Raw genomic sequence first — 19189 nt, 5'->3', positions numbered from 1 at the left:
CCCCGCTATATGTTCTTGGTGCCTTTGTTGAAGATGAGTTGGCTGTAAATGTATGGTTTTACATCTGGGAAGTTAACAAAGGGGATCATACTTGAGCCCAGGAATTCGAAGCTCGACCTATAATCATGCTACTGCACTCCAGCCTTCGTGACAGAGTGAGATCCTGTCTCAAAAAAATAAGACATGAACGGTGGCTCATGCCTGTATTCTCAGCACTTTGAGAGGCTGAGGCGGGCGGATGATCTGAGTTTGGGAGTTTGAGACCAGCTTGATCAACATGGAGAAACCCTGTCTCTACTAAGAATACGAAGTTAGATGGGTGCAGGGGTGCGTGCCTGTAATCCCAGCTACTCAGGAGGCTGAGGCAGGAGAATCCCTTAAACTGGAGAGGTGGAGGTTGCAGTGAGCAGAGATTGAGCCATTGCACTCCAGCCTGGGTGACAAGAGCAAAACTCTGTCTCAAAAATAAAAATGAAGTAGATCTGGCCTGGTGCGGTGGCACATGCCTGTAGTCCCAGCTACTTGGGAGGCTGAGGTGGGAGGATTGCTTGAGCCCAGGAGTTCTGGGCTGTAGTGCACTATGCTGCCCGGGTGTCTGCATGAAGTTTGGCATCAATATGGTGACCTCCTGGGAGCGGGGGACCACCAACTTGCCTAAGGAGGGGTGAACCAGCCCAGGTCAGAAACGGAACAGGTCAAAACTCCCGTGCTGATCAGTAGTGGGATCGTGCCTGTGAATAGCCACTGCACTCCAGCCTGGGCAACATAGCGAGACCCCGTCTCTAAAAAATAAAAATAGAGTGGCTCTCATGAAGATAGAGAGTAGATTGATGGTTGCCAGAGGCTGGAAGGGTTGGGGGAAAGTGGGGTGAGGAGAAGTTGATTAATGGGGACAAATATGTGGTTTGATAGAAGGAAAATGTAGTGTTAGATCATTAGGGTGACTGTAGTTTACAATAGTCTATAGTATATTTCAAACTAGCTGGAAGAAAAGAATTGGACTGTTCTAGCATAAAGAAATCACTAGGTTGGGCGCGGCGGCTCATGCCTATAAACCCAGCACTTTGGGAGGCCAAGGTGGATGAATTGCTTGAATCCAGGAGTTTGAGACCAGCCTGGACAACATGGCAAAATCCTATCTTTACTAAACATACAAAAAAATTAGCCATGCGTGGTGGTACACACTTGCCGTCCCAGCTACTTGGGAGGGTGAGATGGGAGAGTCATCTGAGCCTGGGAAGTTGAGGCTGCAATGAGCCACGGCTCATGCCTGTAATCCCAGCACTTTGGGAGGTTGAGGAGGGCAGATCACATGGTCAAGAGATCGAGACCATCCTGGCCAACATGGTGAAACCCCATCTTTACTAAAAATACAAAAATTGGCTGGGTGTGGTGGCATGCCTGTAGTTCCAGTTACTCGGGAGGCCGAGGCAGGAGAATCACTTTAACCCAGGAGGTGGAGGTTACAGTGAGCAGAGATTGTACCACTGCACCCCAGCCTGGATGACAGAGCATGGCTCTGTTTCAAAAAAAAAAAAAAAAAAAAAACAGAGGCCAGGTGCAGTGGCTCACACTTGTAATCCCAGCACTTCAGGAGGCCAAGGCAGGAGGATCATTTGAGGTCAGGAGTTTGAGACCAGCCTAACCAACATAGTGAAACCCCATCTCTACTAAAAATACAATAAAATTAGCCAGGCGTGGTGGTGCACGCCTGTAATCCCAGCTACTTGGGAGGCTGAGGCAGGAGACTTGGTTGAACCCAGGAGGTGGAGGTTGCAGTGAGCCAAGATTGCGCCACTGCACTCCAGCTTGGGTGATGGGCAAGCTCCTGTTGATAGATATATGTGCCCATATATACACGGGATTGGGCATGAGGGAGGTGGCCTTTTGCAGGGCTGCAGGGGCAGGTATGAGGAAACCAAGGGTGGGTGAGAGGGGCTGGGTCTGATATAAAAGTGTGCAGGGCTGGCTGGGGCTGGGGGAAGCTCACGGGGAGAGGTGAGAGCCGTGACGGGTTTGACAGGACACCGCAGCGTGGGACTGGCCACCATTCCAGGCAGGGCAGGGGCGGCAGAGACAGGAGCCCAGATGGAACGTAGGCGCCGTGTATAGCAGACGTGGCTGTCATCGCCGATTCAGGAAGTGGGTGGGATGACACTGGTTTCTGTGTCTGTCCCCTCTGCAGTCTCCTCTGCAATGGCTGCCCCCGTCTGCTTGTCCTCACCTGGCCTTCAGGAGGTGCTTAGTGACCTCGGTGAGGGAATAGGAGCGGGTAGTCATCACAGTAACCATGTACTCGGGGCAGATGCCCAGGGAGAAGCCAGCTCCCGTTCGACTCACGGTGGGAGACAGAGACGGGTGCCCAGGGCGTCCCTGGCTAGCCGCGTCCCACGATGCAGGGTCATCTGCGGACACGTCTGCTCCTCCTTTCTTGCTTGTATTACTGCTGTGGGTTGAACAGCATCGGCCTCAGGCTGTTTGGACTGCTATAGCAAAGTATCGTAGTCTGGGCGATTTATAAACGACAGAAACGTGTGGCTCACATTTCTGGAGGCACGGGAGTCTAAGACCAGGACTTCCTTTTTTTCTTCTTGAGATGGAGTTTCGCTCGTCGCCCAGACGGGAGTGCAGTGGTGTGATCTCGGCTCATGGCAACCTCTGCCTCCCGGTTCAAGCAATTCTGCCTCAGCCTCCCGAGTAGCTGGGATTACAGGCATGTGCCGCCACACCCAGCTAATTTTTGTATTTTTAGTAGAGATGGGGTTTCGCTATGTTGGCCAGGCTGGTCTCAAACTGCTGACCTCAGATGATCTGCTGGCCTTGGCCTCCCAAAGCGGTGGGATTACAGGCGTGAGCCACCACACCCAGCCTCTTTTTGATTTCTGAGACACGGTTTCGCTCTGTCACTTGGGCTGGTGTACATTGGTGCAAAGACAGCTCACTCCAGCCTCGACCTCCTGGGCTCAGGCAACCCTCCTACCTCAGCCTCCAAAAATATTGAGATTACAGGCGTGAGCTACTGCACCTGGCCTGTTTATCACTCTTTTTAGTTCTTTTTTTTTTTTTTTTTTTTTTTTTTGAGACACTTTTTTTGGAGTCACCGAGGCTGGNCACTTTTTTTGGAGTCACCGAGGCTGGAGTGCAGTGGCGTGATCTTAGCTCACTGCAACCTCTGGGGTTCAACTGAGTCTCCTGCCTCAGCCTCCCGAGTAGCTGGGACTACTGGCACATGCCACCACGCCTGGCTAATTTTTGTATTTTTAGTAGAGATGGGGTTTCGCCACCTTGGCCAGGCTGGTCTCAAACTCCTGACCTCAAGTGATCTGTCTGCCTTGGCCTCCCAAAGTGCTGGGATTACAGGTGTGAGCCGCCGAGCCCAGGCCTGTTTTATCACTGGTATTTGTAAGAGACTGGCTTTGCTGGGCTGGCGAGGCTTTTTCCAATGCACCATGAAATAAAGGCAGCTTCCTGGCTGGGTGTCCTGTCCCCACACCCCCTGCTTCCAGGTATTTCCCTAGAGTTGGGCCTTCACCCCAGCATTGCCCTGAGTTCCCGAGGAGCCAGAAGTCCTGGAAGCTGGGGTGCTCTGGCTGGGCCCCCTGCACAGTCCTGGCTGCCTCACAAGTCCTCCAGCTGAGTGATGTGACCCATCCGTGTCCCCACCCCAGTCCTCTGATGGCAGCTGAGGGGGATCAGGATATGTTACTCTTAATATATCACTTAGAGACCAGGCACAGTGGCTCATGCCTGTAATCCAGCACTCTGGGAGGCTGAGGTGAGTGGATTGTTTGCGCTCAGGAGTTCGAGACTAGCCTGGGCAACATGGCAAAACCCCATCTCTACCGAAAATACAAAACATTACCAGCCATGATGGCCTCCACCTGTGGTCCCAGCTACTTGGGAGGCTGAGGCGAGAGGATGGCTTGAGCCTGGGAGACGGAGGTTGCAGTGAGCTGAGATCGCACCACTGCACTCCAGCCTGGGACACAGGGTGAGAATGTCTCAAAAAACAACAAACAAAACAACCCCAAAAAACAAGGCCGGGCTCACGCCTGTAATCCCAGCACTTTGGGAGGCCAAGGCAGATGGATCTTGAGGTCAGGAGATTGAGAACAGCCTGGCCAACATGGTGAAACCCCGTCTCTACTGAAAATACAAAAGTTGGGGCTGGGCGCTGTGGCTCATGCCTGTAATCCCAACACTCTGGGAGGCCAAGGCCAGCAGATCACGAGGTCAGGAGTTTGAGACCAGCCTGACCAACATGGTGAAACACCATCTCTACTAAAAATACAAAAATTAGCTGTGTGTGGTGGTGCGTGCCTGCAGTCCCAGCTACTCGGGAGGCGAAGGCAGGAGAATTGCTTGAACCTGGGAGGTGGAGGTTGCAGTGAGCGGAGATTGTGCCACTGCACTCCAGGCTAGGTAGCAAGAGCAAAACTCCGTCTCAAAAAAAAAAAAAAAAAGAAAGAAAAAAGAAAACTAGTTGGTGTGGTACGTGCCTGTAGTCCCAGCTACCCTGGAGGCTGAGGCAGGAGAATCACTTGAACCAGGGAGTCACAGGTTGGCAGTGAGCTGAGATCGCGCCACTGCACTCCAGCCTGGTGACAGAGTGAGCCTCCGTCTCAAAAACAATATCTGTCATCTTCAATTAATCAATCATCACCTTTAGCATCAGAATTATTCTGAGCTGAATGCAATACAAATCAGTAGATGGGCCAGGCGAGATGTCTCATGCCTCCAGCACTTTGGGAGGTTGAAGTGGGTGGATCAGGAGGTCAGGAGATTGAGACCATCCTTGCCAACGCGGTGAAACCCATCTCTACTAAAAATACAAAAAATTAGGTGGGTATGGTGGTTGGTGCCTGTAGTCCCAGCTACTTGGGAGGCTGAGGCAGTGGAATTGCTTGAACCCAGGAGGCAGAGATTGCAGCAAGCCGAGATCACACCATTGTAGTCCATTCTGGTGACAGAGTGAGACTTGGTCTCAAAAAAAAAAAAAAAAAAAGAAAAAAAATCAGTGATGGCCAGGCACAGTGGCTCACACCTATAATCTTAGCACTTTCGGTTGGGGAGGCCAAGGTGGACAGATCACCTGAGGTCAGGAGTTCAAGAGCAGCCTGGCCAACCTGGTGAAACCCTGTCTCTACTAAAAATACAGAAAATTAGCTGGGCATGGTGGTGCACACCTGTATGTGGGAGGCTGAGGCACAAGAATCACTTGAACCCAGGAGGTGGCAGTTGCACTGTGCCCAGATCATGCCACTGCACTCCAGCCTGGGCAACAGAGTGAGATCCCGTCGTTTCAAAAAAAAAAAAAAAAAAAAAGACATACCAAAATTTTTCTCTTTTTTTTTTTTTTTTTTTTTGAGACGGAGTTTCGCTCTTGTTACCCAGGCTGGAGTGCAATGGCGCGATCTCGGCTCACCGCAGCCTCCGCCTCCTGGGTTCAGGCAATTCTCCTGCCTCAGCCTCCTTAGTAGCTGGGATTACAGGCACGTGCCACCATGCCCAGCTAATTTTTTGTATTTTTAGTAGAGACAGGGTTTCACCATGTTGACCAGGATGGTCTCGATCTCTTGACCTCGTGATCCACCCGCCTCGGTCTCCCAAAGTGCTGGGATTACAGGCTTGAGCCACCGCGCACAGCCTGTGACATAAATTTTTCTTTGTGGAGGTGTCCTTTCCCCCATCTCCTTACCAGAGAGACTAGAGCTACTCCTATCACTGGAGATAGTCCCAAGATGAGTCTACATAAACCATACTCAAATAACTCACTCACTCTCTCTTTTTTTTTTTTTTGAGACAGGGTTTTGCTCTGTCACCCAGGCTGGAGTACAGTGGTGTGATCACACTTCACTGCAACCTTGACCTCTTGGGCTCAAGTGATCCTCCCACCTCAGCCTCCCAAGTGGCTTAGACCACAGGCATGCACCACCACACTGGGCTAATTTTGATATTTTTTGTAGAGATGGAGTTTCACCATGTTGCCCAGGCTGGTCTCAAACTCCTGGGCTCAAGAGATCCTCCTGCCTCATCTTCCCAAGTAGCTGGGACTGTGTATACTACCACACTCCATTTTTTTTTTTTCTTGTATTTTTAGTAGAGACAAGGTCTCGCCATGTTGCTCAGGCTGGTCTCAAACTCCTGGGCTCAAGAGATCCTCCTGCCTCATCTTCCCAAGTAGCTGGGACTGTGTATACTACCACACTCCATTTTTTTTTTTTCTTGTATTTTTAGTAGAGACAAGGTCTCGCCATGTTGCTCAGGCTGGTCTCAAACTCCTGAGCTCAAGCAATCCAGCCACCTTGGCCTCCCAAAGTGCTGGTGTTACAGGCTTGAACCACTGCGCCCAGCCAGTGCCCAATGCTTGGGGTTTTGCACCCCAGGGTATTTCTGTGACATAGATGCCCTTTCAGCCTTCCAGCTGATGAGGCTCAAGCAATGGCCTGAGGGGATGTGAGACCAAGGACTTGGCCAAGCTCCCCTCCTCTTCCTCATCCCCTGACCCTCCTACCCCGTGTCTCCCGGGGAGACTAGCACTCCAGCCTGATGGTGTGGACTGCAGAGGCCTGGGGTCCACTTCTTGGCACTCGGGCATAGACTTGGCTTTCCAGTTCAGGGCTCATTGGGGGCTTCGGTAGTGGTCTTCATTCTTGGGGGACAGATGGCTGCAGCCCCATTGGCACTGTAGGGAATCGCATAAGCCCTGGCTCACCCCAGTGGCTCCTGGACACACTCAGCCCCAGCACCATGGGAGGTGGACCTTGGCCAGAGGCCAGCTCTGCCATGGATGGGCAGCTTGTTTAGAAGCCTGTGGTGGCTGCCAGCCTGCCTGGTTAGAAAGTTAAAACCTTCTTTTCCTTCCTCTCTCCCTCCCTCCATCCTTCCTTTTTTCCTTTTCTTTCTTTCATTAAAAAAAAAACTTTTTTTTTTGAGATGGAGTCTTGCTCTGTTGCCCAGGCTGGAGTGCAGTGGTGTGATCTCGGCTCACCACAACCTCCACCTCCCAGGTTCAAGTGATTCTCCTGCCTCAGCCTCCTGAGTAGCTGGGATTGCGGGCGTGCGCCACCATGCCCAGCTCACTTTTGTATTTTTAGCAGAGATGGGGTTTCACTCTGTTGGTAATGCTGGTCTCAAACTCCTAACTTAATGATCTGCCTTCCTCGGCCTCCCATAGTGCTGGGATTACAGGCGTGAGTCACGGCACCCGGCCTTAGCAAAACTTTTTTTAGAGACAGGGTCTCCCTATGTTTTCCAGGCTGGTCTTGATCTACTGGCCTCAAGCGATCCTCCCAAAGTGTTGAGATTACAAGAGTCAGACACCGTACTCGGCCTCAAAACTTTGACTTCTTGTTGGACTGATCTTTTCCTAGATGTCATTATTTTATTCATTTTTACTTTTATTTTCAGAGATGAGATCTTTGTGCATCACCCAGGCTGCAGTGCAGTGGCTGTCCACAGTTGTGATCATAGCTGGTCGTGACCTCCTGGGCTCAAGTGATCCTCCTGCCTCAGCCTCCTGAATAGCTGGGACTACAGGTGGGTGCCACCACACTTGGCTTACCATTACTTTACAAGGACTTATATCTGTCTTGCCATCTGGAGTCTGCAGACTTCTTGCCAAGGTAAGCTCATGCAGGCCTGTTGTCTGGAACAAGCCTTCTCCAAAATGTCTGCCTTGGTGCTACAGTAGTAATGGTGATGGTCAATAATAGCTTGTTATTGGTCAGGTACTATTCAGAGAACAGAAGTCTCAAAGGGGTCTGGGACTCTGGGGATGGCTGAAACCCTTCTAGGGGTCCACAAGCCAAATTATTATTATTATTGAGATGGAGTCTTGCTCTGTTGCTCAGGCTGGAGTGCAGTGGTGCGATCTCGGCTCACTGTAACCTCTGCCTCCTGGGTTCAAGCTAGTCTCCTGCCTCGGCCTCCTGAGTAGCTGGGATTACAGGTGTGTGCCACCACGCCTGGCTAATTTGTATATATATATATATTTTTCTGTGAGATGGAATCTCGCTCTGTCACCAGGCTGGAGTGCAGTGGTGCAATCTTGGCTCACTGCAACCTCTGCCTCCTGGGTTCAAGCGATTCTCCTGCCTCAGCCTCCCGAGTAGCTGGGACTACAGGCATCTGCCAACATGCCTGGCTAATTTTTTTATTTTCAGTAGCAACAGGGTTTCACCATGTTGGCCAGGATGGTCTTGATCTCTTGCCCTTGTGATCCGCCCGCCTCGGCCACCCAAAGTGCTGGGATTACAGGCGTGAGCCACTGCACCTGGCCCAGGATGGCTGCTTTTAGGTCGGACCTAAGCTTTGGGAGAACTGGGAACCTGGGCATGAAGTGAGGGTGGGGTGCACTGCCCTGCAAGCCCAGGGAGGACAGCTTCCAAGGTCCTGAATAGGATCTTTGATTTTTGCTTTCCTGAGCTAACAACATAAAAATATAAAAATATTTTTTGTATTTTTAGTAGAGACGGGGTTTGTTTGTTGTTTTTTTTTTTTTTTTTTTTTTTTTTTTTTTTTTTTTTTTTTTTTTTTTTTTTTTTTTTATTTTTAGTAGAGACAGAGTTTTGCCATGTTGGTCAGGCTGGTCTCGAACTCCTGACCTCAAATGATCCATCTGCCTTGGCCTTGCAAAGTGCTGGGATTACAGACCTGTGCCACTACACCCGGCCTCTTTCTAGGAGCTAACAAAGTGCCTCCTTGTGTGATTCCCCAAGAGAGACCCACCCAGGCAGTACTTAGCAAAGGGATAAAGACCACGCCCATCCAAAAGCCCTTTGACTCAACTTTTTTTATTTTTTTTTTTCTTTTTGAATGTCATGCAATAATTCACAGTCCCAAGCCCACGGTTTTCAAACAAGATGGGAAAAAAGGAAAAAAGCAAAGGAATTGGTGGTGGTGGTTTTTTTTTTTTTCTTCTTTTGTTATTTCAAGCAGGACCAAATGTCAGAAAAAAATGCCTCTTCTCAATCATTTTTTCTGTCCTTTTTAAAATTGTTTATTTTTTAAATGGATTTCTGCAGGCAGTAATGGTAGGGTTTGGTATAACCGGCAAGCACTCCTGTGTGTCTGAGAACGTGTGGATGTGGGTGTGTCTGGTGGTGGGTGTGGGGCGCTGGGGTTCGGGTTCCTTCCGGCTTCTTTGCCGCACTCGGCCACCAGCTGTCTTCATCAGGGAAAGGAAAGATTCAATTGAGATGATAAAACTCATCAATAGAAGCTATTTTTTTTCTCCCCATTTTTTCTTTTAAAAATGTTTTTTTTTTTTTTTTTTTTCCATATTCCCCAAAGTTCTCCAAAAATGGCTGAGTTAATTCAAATCCCTTGGCTGTATGGTTTGTCTGCCCCCTGCCTCCCACCCGAGAGCCCCTGTCGTGGGTGGGGGAGATCGGGGCTGGGTGGGGGGCGCCGTGGCTGCCCAGGAGGGTCTCTTCTGGCTGAGGGTCTCTGCGGGACAGCCTTGTGGCCCAGCCCTGGCCTCTCCAGAGTCTGGGGTCTCCCGGCTGGGCCTCTCCCGGGCCCTCTGTGCTGGGCCCCCGCGGCCTCTGCACGGCTCCTCGGGTGGGGTGTGTGCGTGGGGTGCGTGGGGGGCCGGGCGGGCGCCACCTCGCCCGGGCTTAGCACCAATCGTCGTCGCTCTCGCTGTAGGGTTCGTGCAGGCCCTTCCTGGAGCCTGGCCCGCGGGGCCTGGCCAGTCCATGCGCCGGATAGTAGCCGTTGGGGAGTCGCCGATGCCGGGAAGGCGAGGCGCAGGCCGGGCCCGAGGCCCGGGGAGTCCTGGGCGAGCGCCCCGTAGCGCCCGAGGACGCGTGTCGTGCGGGGGGTGGCGCGTCGTAGGCCCCGGCCATGGCCTCCTCGCCGCCCCCGCTGCCCGGGCCGTCGGCCTCGTCGTAGTCGGAGCCTCGGTAGTAGCCGTGGTGCCGGGGACCCGGGGGCCCCTCGGACACGTGCGGGCCGGATGCCGGCCACCGGGCCCCGCCATGGCGACAGGCCCTGGGAGACTCGCTCCGGGCCGGGCCCGGGACCCGCCGCTCCATCCTGGGCGAGCGGCCGCCGCTGTGGCCCCCCGTGGGCGGCCGATCTCCGGCCAGAGGCTCGGCAACGGGGCCTGGGTACCTCCGAGGGCCGCTGGTGGCTGCCCGGGCCGGCCTGGCCACCGCCTGCTGCTGCTGCGGGGGCCCCGAGCCGCCGGCCTTACGGATCACAGGGGAATAGGACACGTGTGGCCGGGGGGTGGAAGGGGTCTGGGGGAGCTGGCGGCGGCCCCGCCGCGGAGTGCTGGTACCAGATGTTGAGGGGGCTGGGCTTCCACTTACGGAACTACTGCCCTACACGAAAATTGAAACAAAGGAAATCAAAAAAAAAGATACAACAAAATCAAAGGAGACACAGGATTGGGAAGGAGGGGGAGGAGAAGGGGACACAGGACATTTGAATGGAAAAAAGCAACAGCCACAGGGAGGAGGGAGGGGAGGAGGCGGAGTGAGACAAAGAGGGAGGGGAGGAATCGAAAACCAACACAACAAAGTGAAAAGAGAAATGAGAAATGGAGTTTTGTAAGTTTCGGGGTTAAAAATAGCAGAAGTTTCAAAAATTACTCACAGGCGTCCAGAGGACAGAAATCATAATCGAAACAAAAAGGGAAGCTGGGTTAAAGGAAAGCGAAGGGTCGGGCGGCGCCCAGAACTCAAATGTGATCCACAACCGAGGAGGAAGCAGCTGCGGGCGGCAGGGAGGGGGCGGGGGAGCTGGGGGGACAGTGTGGGCAGCCGGTGGGGTGCCATGTCTGCCGGGCGCCCCTGTGGCTTAGGGATAGGATGGGAGGTGGTCACAGCCGGGATTGGGGACCTTTGCCCAGAGTGGCCGTCAGATGGGGGTCCCCGTCTCTCCTCCCGGCCCGTGAGCCCAGCCTGGGATCACTGCGCCGCACCCACCTGCCGGTGCGTCATGTGCTCTCGGCCCTCGCTGGGCGAGCGGGACCAACGCTGGTCCCGGGCCCGCGCCCGGCCGTGGTCCGGCCGTTCCTGGGCATAGCGGTCCTTGTCGGGTGGCGGGGGGTGATGGTGGTGGTGGTGGTGGTGTCGATGCTTCCGATCCTTGGGCCGGCCCCGCTCCTGGTCCCGCTCCTTGGATGGCAGGTCCCCCGATTGGGTGGTCATGCTCAGGTCTGTCCCCAAGCCTGGGCCGGGCGAGACAGACAGATGGTCATGAAGGAGGGCTGGGGCAGATGTGCACACAGAAGGCCACCTGGGAGTGTGGGGGCCCTAGAGATCCCCTGGACAGAGGCAGGTCAGTGGGTAGTGGGGGCCCAGTCCCCAGGCCCCTGCAGCCACCACCTGGCCCTATCTGTCCCCTCTCCATGGAGGCGTCTCCCTTTCCTCTCCCTTCTTCCTCAATGTCTCCCCTGCCCTGCCTTCTCCTCTCCCGTCCTCTGTTCCCCTGGTCCCTGAGCCCTGCAGTGCTGCCCACCTGTGTCTACGTCGGTGTAGCGGCCCAGAGAGCGCTCAGAGGCACGGTGGCCGCGGTCGCGGCGCCGCTGGTGGTGCCGCTGGTTCTCCTCGGGTGGGACCCGCTCCAGCGAATAGTCGTCCAGGCGCCGGGCCTTGGGGCCCAGCACGGAGGCCGAGCGCTTCATGGGGCTGGTGTCTGAGATGGTCTGGAGGGGGACAGGCCGGTGGGCTGAGGTCAGCAGCTGGCACCAAGTGGTCCCGGTCCTTCCCGCCCCATCGAGGCAGGCTGGCGGTGGCCTTTGGTGACTGGGGTGTGACCATCCTGGGGCAGGGGTCTGGGGGTGCTGTGGGGCCTTGGCTCCCCCTGATGAATCCGGGCCCTGAGTGTGGCCAGGCCTCTGAGGGTGGGACCGAGGACTCCTCTGTCCCTCAGAGACAGGGCTGCTCCTTCTGGGCCCATCCTGGGTTCTGACCAGAAAAATCTGATCCTCACCCTCCAGCCCTGGGGGCCCAGCCAGGGTTGGGCAGGCTCAGACTGCCCAGAGGGAAGCCCTTTCCACATCCAGGGTGCAAACCTGGGAGCCCTGGCCCACCCACCCTCATCCCTGCCCCAGCCTGCTCTCCTGGGAGGGTGAGAAGCCTCGGCCTCTGTGGCTGGCTGACTTATGGGCTCAGGACCAGGTACCCAGCATGGCAGCTCCTCGTCCTCCCGGCTAACGGGGCTGTGCTCACTGCCCCCCAAGTCTGAGTCCTTCTGGCCAGGCCCAAACTAGGGAGCTCCAGGTGGGGGTGGGGGGTGCCCAGGCACCCAAGGCTCTGGGGGGCCCACTGTTTTCCCGGTGCTGCACCCCTGGGTCAAGCCCTGATACAGAGGGTTCTCTGCAGCAGGCAGAGCAGGGAAGGAGGGAGATGGGGCAGATGCCCGCCTCCCAAGATCCAGCCCAGCTGAGTGCTGGTAGCCCTGCTCCAGGCAGGAGCAGCAGGACCAGGGGTCGGTGATGGTGTCAGGGGAAGAAGCTCCCTAGAAAGAGGTGCAGGGTGGGCCAGGCTCTTGGAGAGCTGGTATCCCCCAGCGTGGGGGTCCTGAAGAGAAGGGGGTAGGGGTGAGGATGGGGATGTCCCCACCCCACCAGGGCGCATGGGGGGCACACACAGGACACCACACATGAGGATGGGACTCCATGGGGGGCGAGGGTGCGATCGGCAAAGAAAGGGTGGGGTCCGGGGATGGAGAGATGACGGGACTCCCTGGAGGGGGGGTGGGGAGGAAGAGGGGCCGGAGCCCTGCTGGTGCTGGGTGGGCGCGGTACATACACTGAGGTTATTCCCACGTGGCCGGCCCCTCCTCCTCTGTCACAGCCCCATGGGATGGTGCACACAGAAAAAACAGAAAGAAGAAAATAAATATAAAAGGCAAGAGGGAGAGTGAGGTGGCGGTGCAGGGAGAGAAGCCAGGGAGGTGGGTGGCACTGGTGTTAGGAGAAATTGGAGAGAGGAGGCAGGAGGAAAAGAAAAGTTAAAGTCCTGGCAGGTGGGTGTCCCGGGCCCCCGGGGCTGGTGTCCTCCATTGCCATGGGTACAGAGGAGACAGACAGGAGATGCAGACAGACAGATGGCACAGGCACAGGACCGACAGGTGGGATGGTGCGGCCACGAGCCCCTGGCCCTGGGCTCCGCCCCATGCGATGCACACCCCAGCCCCGGGCTCCAGCTGATGCTCAAAGCTTCCACATGGTGGCCGTCGGCTAGGCTTGTCCCAACCCTCTCCTGGGGCCTAGCAGCTCGGTCCTGAGGGGCAGCGGCATGCATGCTGGGTGCTCCCCAACCTATGTTCCCAGCAGCCAGAGGCCGGGCCCTCGGGCGACCCTGGTCCAGCCAGGCACAGCACAGCCTTGCCCCGCACAGATGCCACGGCACAGCACACGGAAAGCTTGCCACAGCCACATATAACACACGCCAGGGCCAGGCTCCTGCAGCCACGCCCTGTTCTCCTCCAATGGTGGGCTGCGTGCATGGCCCCTGCCACAGGTCAGGTGGGCAGCCAGCCATGCCTTGGGGCCCTCTGTCCTGTGAGCCCGGGCCAACGGGATCACCTGCAGGTGGGCCTGGCAGCTGAGTGTAGCAGCCACACACAGACACACATCAAGCACACACCCCTGTCCCCCCGCCGTTCCCAGTGGCTCCCACAGAGACCAGACGGAAATGCAAACCCAGCTGCAGCTAGACCCATCCCAGGCTCTGCTACTGCATTCTAGGACCTGCTAAGTTCCCATACGCAGACACGTGTGCATGTATGTGTACACGTGCAGTATGTATATGCCCATGTGTACATGCACGTGTGTAATGTAAGCGCCTGAGTAGGCGCATATCTGCACGTGTGTGTGTGTGTGTGTGTGTGTGTGTGTGTAGGGCTGGTCACGCCAGGTCTCACCTGGCCCTGACGATCCTCACTGTACCCACAAATCTCCCGTCTGCAACCTCCAACCAGGGCAGCCAGAGACCATTTTGCAGTGCCTGCTGCCCTCTGCCCTGGGGGAGCCCTTCCCTCTCTGTCCTCTGTGAGGGAGGAGGGTCTGCGGGTGCTCCAGGTGTGGCCATGTGGTGGGTGGGGCCTGCAGGCTGCTTCAGAGGCCGAAGGAGTCCCTACCCAGGCCTCAGTCTGGCAAAGAAGGGATGTGCTGGGCTGCCTGTGGCGGGTCCGGCCCTGCCCAGTGCAGAGGGAGAGGTCCCCAGGGCAGTGGTGAAAGCCCTCACCTGGTTCTCTGCAGGGAGGCGGGGCATGGAGGCGGCCCGGCCCTGGCCTTCCATGGGGAGGTAGTGCTCGCTGTCGGAGTAGCCATCTCTGCCCATCGCTCGCATCTCCACTGACTGCGGGGTAGATGGTGAAGCTGGATGAGCCCTGGGGCCTGACCCCCAGGTCCCTGGTGTCTGTGGAGGGAGGGAGCTGCAGGGGTGTGTGTGGGCTGGGATGCCTCCCTCCTGAACCGCCCAGGCCCAGGAGCTGTGGGGGAGTCGGGGGACAGAGGCACCTGAGAGTTAGGCTGGCTGTTGGGCATGTCGGTCGGGGGACCTCGCTCCGGGCTCCACGTGCCTGTCTTCTGGAACATTTCCTGGGCGCGCTGGGTCACCCAGGATGGGCTTTCCTTGAGGCCGCTTTCGTGAGCCATCCTGCATGGGGGACAGAGGCCGGGGTAGTGGTGGGTGCTTGGGTGGCTTCCAGAACCTGGGGACCATGGCACCCCCATGCTCCACCTCCCTCGCAGGGGCAACACTCACAGGGCTCCTCCTGGGTCCAGCTGGGTGGAGGGGAGGGCATTCTGGCCGGGCCCCTCCTCCTGCGTTGGGGAAGGGGGCTCCATGCGCTGGAACATGAGGGGTGTCCGGTCCTGGGGAGGAGGGCAGAGGGCAGATTGAACAAGGTGGTCGGACAGAGATACCCAGAAGGCATTGTGACGTCCCAAGTACAGACACACACACACACCCAGCACTCAGGTCTCATCCATCTAGACCCTTCCTGCCAATTCCACCCAGAACTGGACCACTTCTCCCCCCTCCACCCAAGTAACAGCCCCAACCTGGTCCTGCCTCTCATCTCCTGCTGGACCACTGCAGGTGCCTTCTCCCGCTCCTACCTTCAACCTCGCTGTTTCTCCCACAAGAGCCACCAGAGGGCGCCTGTGAGCACCCGAGGCAAGTCAGATCCCTCCTCTGCTTAGAACCTTCCATGGCTCCCACTTCACGTGGGGTAAAAGCCAGAGTCCTTCCTTCATCTCCCATGGCCCTGAAGGATCTGCCCTGTCACCTCCTTGCCCTCGTCTCCTCCCTGCTCTTTTCTGCCACAATGGCCTCTTTGCTGTTCCCCAAACAACCCAGGCACAGTCCAGCCTCAGAGCCTTTGCACTGGCTGTTCCCTCTGTCTGAACACCCTTCCAGGTGTTGCTTAGCTCACCACCTCTCCCCTTTTCTTTCAAGCCTTTGCTCACAGGTCCCCTTCTCAGGGAGGCTCCCCGACCACCCATTTCCCATTGTGTCCCCTCCTCTGCTGGGCACTTCTATCTCCTGGGTTCTTCTCCATTTTCCCCGACACTTCTTCCTCTTTGCTGGATGCTATGTGATTCAGTCATTTGTTACTGTTGGCATCTTCCCCACTTGGAATATCTGCTCCCTGAGGGCAGGGATTCTGGCCTGTTCTGCCCACGGCTGCACCCCTAAGGGCCGAGAACAGCACCTTGCATACAGTAGGTACTCAAAAAGTGTTGGGGGAGCAGCTGAATGAATCCACATTATATGTCCTTGGTAAGAACCTTTTTTTTTTTTTTTTCCCCAGACAGGGTTTTGCTCTGTTGCCCAGGCTGGAGTGCAGTGGCGTGGTCTCGGCTTGCTACAACCTCCACCTCCCAGGTTCAAGTGATTCAGCCTCCCAAGTAGCTGGGACCACAAGTGCATGCCGCCACATGCAGCTAATTTTTTTTTTTTTTGTAGAAATAGGGGTCTATGTTGCCCAGGCTGGTCTCCCACTCCTGGCCTCAGGTGATCCTCCCGTCTTGGCCTTCCAAATAGCTGGGACTATAGGTATGCATCACCATGCCTGGCTAATTTTTTAGTCTGTAAAGATGGACTCTTACTGTGTTGCCCAGGCTGATCTCGAACTCCTGGCCTCAAGCGATCCTGCCGCCCCAGCCTCTCAAAACACTGGGAATACAGGCGTGAGCTGCCCTAGGGCTCAGCCACCCTCCTATTCCACTTGGTTCCCATGGTGACATGCAAGCCACTGTCCCCAGCCCGGGTTTCCCCGGGGTGACGAATAACGCACCTGCTCCTCACGCATGGCCTGCAGCTTCTTGGCCTTGCTCTGGCGGTAGTACTCCATGATCATCATGGCTGCATAGATCTTCCCCACCGTCAGGTCCGTGGCTGGGGGCACACACACGGCCAGCTCACCATGGGCAGGTCTCCTTGGGGCCCTTGTCCTGCATCCGTGTGCACCAGCCTGGGCCCACACTCTCCTCAGACCTCCTCTTTCCCTCCCTCTCCATGCGTCCAGGTGGCTGGGATCCCAGGGCGGGGCTTGGCTCTTACATTTGTGAGGGGTGACCAGCAGGTCCAGTGTCTTCTGGGACAGGTTGGGCCAAATCGCCATCATCTCCTTCCGCAGCTCAGCATCCATCTGCTGTTTGTCAGCTCCTCCTGCAGTGGGGGTGCAGACAGACCCTGACTGCCTGTCTGGGTGCCAGCCGGTCTCTGGGTCAGCTGCAAAGCCAGTGGCTCCTGAGATCTTTTTTTTTTTTTTTTTTTTTTGAGACGGAGTCTTGCTCTGTAGCCCAGGCTGGAGTGCAGTGGCTCCATCTCTGCTCACCGCAACCTCTGCCTCCTGGGTTCAAGCGATTCTCCTGCCTCAGCCTCCTGAGTAGCTGGGACTACAGGCGTGTGCCACCATGCCTGGCTAAGTTTTTGTATTTTTAGTAGAGATGGAGTTTCACCATGTTAGCCAGGATGGTCTTGATCTCCTGACCTTGTGATCCGCCAGCCTCAGCCTCCCAAAGTGCTGGGATTACAGGGGTGAGCCTGCATGCCTGGCCCTGTTACTCCGATCTTTCTGGTCCCCACGGGGTCTCCAGCTCCCCCACAGCCTGGCCTGGAGGCAGCCCTGGCAGCACTGGTGGGATGACATCTGGACTCCGCTTCTCGGCAGGGCCAGGACCATAGAGCAGTTGCGTGGGAGACAGCCCAGCACGGACAGCAGCAGGACGACCCGGGGCCCAATATTGGCTCCCAGCTATTGACTGCATGACTTAGGTGTCTCTACCACTTGGTGCCTCAGTTTCTCCATCTGTGAAATGGAGACAGGCTGGGTGTGGTGGCTCACGCCTATAATCCCAGCACTTTTGAGAGGCCAAGGTGGGTGGATCACTTGAGGTCAGGAGTTCGAGACCAGCCTGACCACTGCAGCCTCTACCAAAAATACAAAATTAACCAGGCGTGGTGGTGCATGCCTGTAATTCCAGCTAATCGGGAGGCTGAGGCAGGAGAATCGCTTCAACCTGGGAGGCGGAGGTTGTGGTGAGCCGAGATCGTGCCACTGCACTCCAGCCTGGGCAGCAAGAGCAAAACTCTGTCTCAAAAAAAAAATAAAGGAGACGACAGCAAGAGTACTTGTTTGTCTTACCTGGTTGTTGCTGTTTTTTTTTTAGACAGATTCTCGCTCTGCTCCCAGGCTGGAGTGCAGCAGTGATGCAATCTCGACTCACTGCAACCTCCGCCTTCCGGGGGTTCAAGAGCTTCTCCTGCTTCACCCTCCTGAGTAGCTGGGACTACAGGCACGCACCACCATGCCCGGCTACCACCTGGTTGTTTGATGATCAAAGTAATGTGCATGCAGCCTTGGGACAAGGCTGGGATGCCCTGGAGCATCCGCAACAGAGGAGGTTTTGGTTTTATTTTTTGAGACAGGGTTTTGCTCTGTCACTCAGGCTGGAGTGCGGTGGCGCAATCATAGCTCACTGCAGTCTCCGCCTCCTGAGCTCAAGCGATCCTCCCACATCAGCCTCCCTAAATGTTGGAATTACACACGAGAGCCACTGTGTGTAGCCCAGAGGAGGTTTTTTCCCCCTTTCCCAAGTCTCCACTGCCGTGGACATGGCCTCAGCCTGCCGCCAGTCCCTGGTCCCTCGCCCCAGTCATGGTGGTCCTTCAGGCTGTCTGCCGGTATTTCCTGGCCTTCCGACCGGAGTGCACGGGAGGGTTCCTCCTGTGGTTGGCAGGGCCATGTGATGAGTTCATGCTAATGGGGTGTGCACCACATGATGTGCCACTTTGGACCAGAGTATTATTATTATCATTGAGATGTAGTCTCGCTCTGTCGCCCAGGCTGGAGTGCAATGGCGCAATCTTGGCTCACTGCAACCCCTGCCTCCTGGGTTCAAGCGACTGTCCCGCCTCAGCCTCCTGAGTAGGGGGGATTATAGACACCCACCATCATGCTTGGCTAATTTTTATATTTTTGTAGAGGTAGAGTTTTACCATGTTGGCCAAACTGGTCCTGAGCTCCCGACCTCAGGTGATCTGCCTGCCTCGGCCTCCCAAAGTGCTGGGATTACAGGCATGAGCCACCACGGCTGGCCTATTTATTTATTTATTTTGAGATGGAGTTTTTACTCTGTTGCCCAGGCTGCAGTCCAATGGCGCGATCTCGGCTCACTGAAACCTCCGCCCCCGGGATTAAGCGATTCTCCTGCCTCAGCCTCCTGAGTGGCTAGGATTACAGGCACCTGCCACTACGCCCGGCTAATTTTCCCTATAGTTCATTCTAATGATGTGTCTTGGGCCACGTGGTATCAGTTTGACCTCTGGAGGGACTGGAGACTGAGTAACCACATGACAGACCCCCAGTAAAAACCCCGGGGCACAAAGGCTCAGGTAAGCGTCCTGGCTGGGAGTACACCGTACCTGCTGTCACACACTGCAGGGAGAATTAAGCATCGTCTCAGCAACTCCACTGGGAGCAGACAACTAGAAGCCCACACCTGGTGTCTCCTGGACCCTTCCCCAGATGCTCTTCCTTTCCAGATATTATGTTTTTGGATTTTTTTTTTTGAGATGGAATTTCACTCTTGTTGCCCAGGCTGGAGCACAATGGCGTGCTCTTGGCTCACTGCAGCCTCCTCCCGGGTTCAAGAGATTCTCCTGCCTCAGCCTCCTGAGTACCTGGGATTATAGGCATGCGCCACCATGCCCCA

The 19189-nt window shown here is 55.7% G+C and overlaps 1 protein-coding gene across 20 annotated transcripts in view; it reads right to left on the bottom strand.

Annotated features, from left to right (window-relative positions):
- Positions 1–8779: 8779 nt before the first annotated feature.
- CACNA1A (calcium voltage-gated channel subunit alpha1 A) overlaps positions 8780–19189 on the bottom strand; it is a 293742-nt gene continuing 283332 nt past the window's right edge. For 14 of the 20 annotated variants that reach the window (XM_037727562.1, XM_037727549.1, XM_037727551.1 and 11 more), the window contains 9 exons: positions 16533–16640; positions 16267–16367; positions 14730–14839; positions 14483–14621; positions 14208–14321; positions 12768–12803; positions 11473–11659; positions 10938–11182; positions 8780–10331 (listed from right to left, as the gene is read on the bottom strand). In XM_037727562.1, the coding sequence (XP_037583490.1) occupies positions 9621–10331; positions 10938–11182; positions 11473–11659; positions 12768–12803; positions 14208–14321; positions 14483–14621; positions 14730–14839; positions 16267–16367; positions 16533–16640 (1751 nt within the window). In that variant the 3' untranslated portion in view covers positions 8780–9620. The remainder of the gene's footprint in view (positions 10332–10937; positions 11183–11472; positions 11660–12767; positions 12804–14207; positions 14322–14482; positions 14622–14729; positions 14840–16266; positions 16368–16532; positions 16641–19189) is intronic. The other 6 variants (XM_037727559.1, XM_037727560.1, XM_037727561.1 and 3 more) reach the window with 3 other exon arrangements.

This window comes from Cebus imitator, unplaced genomic scaffold, assembly GCF_001604975.1.
Source record: "Cebus imitator isolate Cc_AM_T3 unplaced genomic scaffold, Cebus_imitator-1.0 Scaffold234, whole genome shotgun sequence".
In the NCBI taxonomy this organism is placed as follows: Eukaryota; Metazoa; Chordata; class Mammalia; order Primates; family Cebidae; genus Cebus; species Cebus imitator.
The sequence above is the reverse complement of the archived record's forward strand: the minus strand, read 5'-3'. Positions and strand labels throughout refer to the sequence as shown.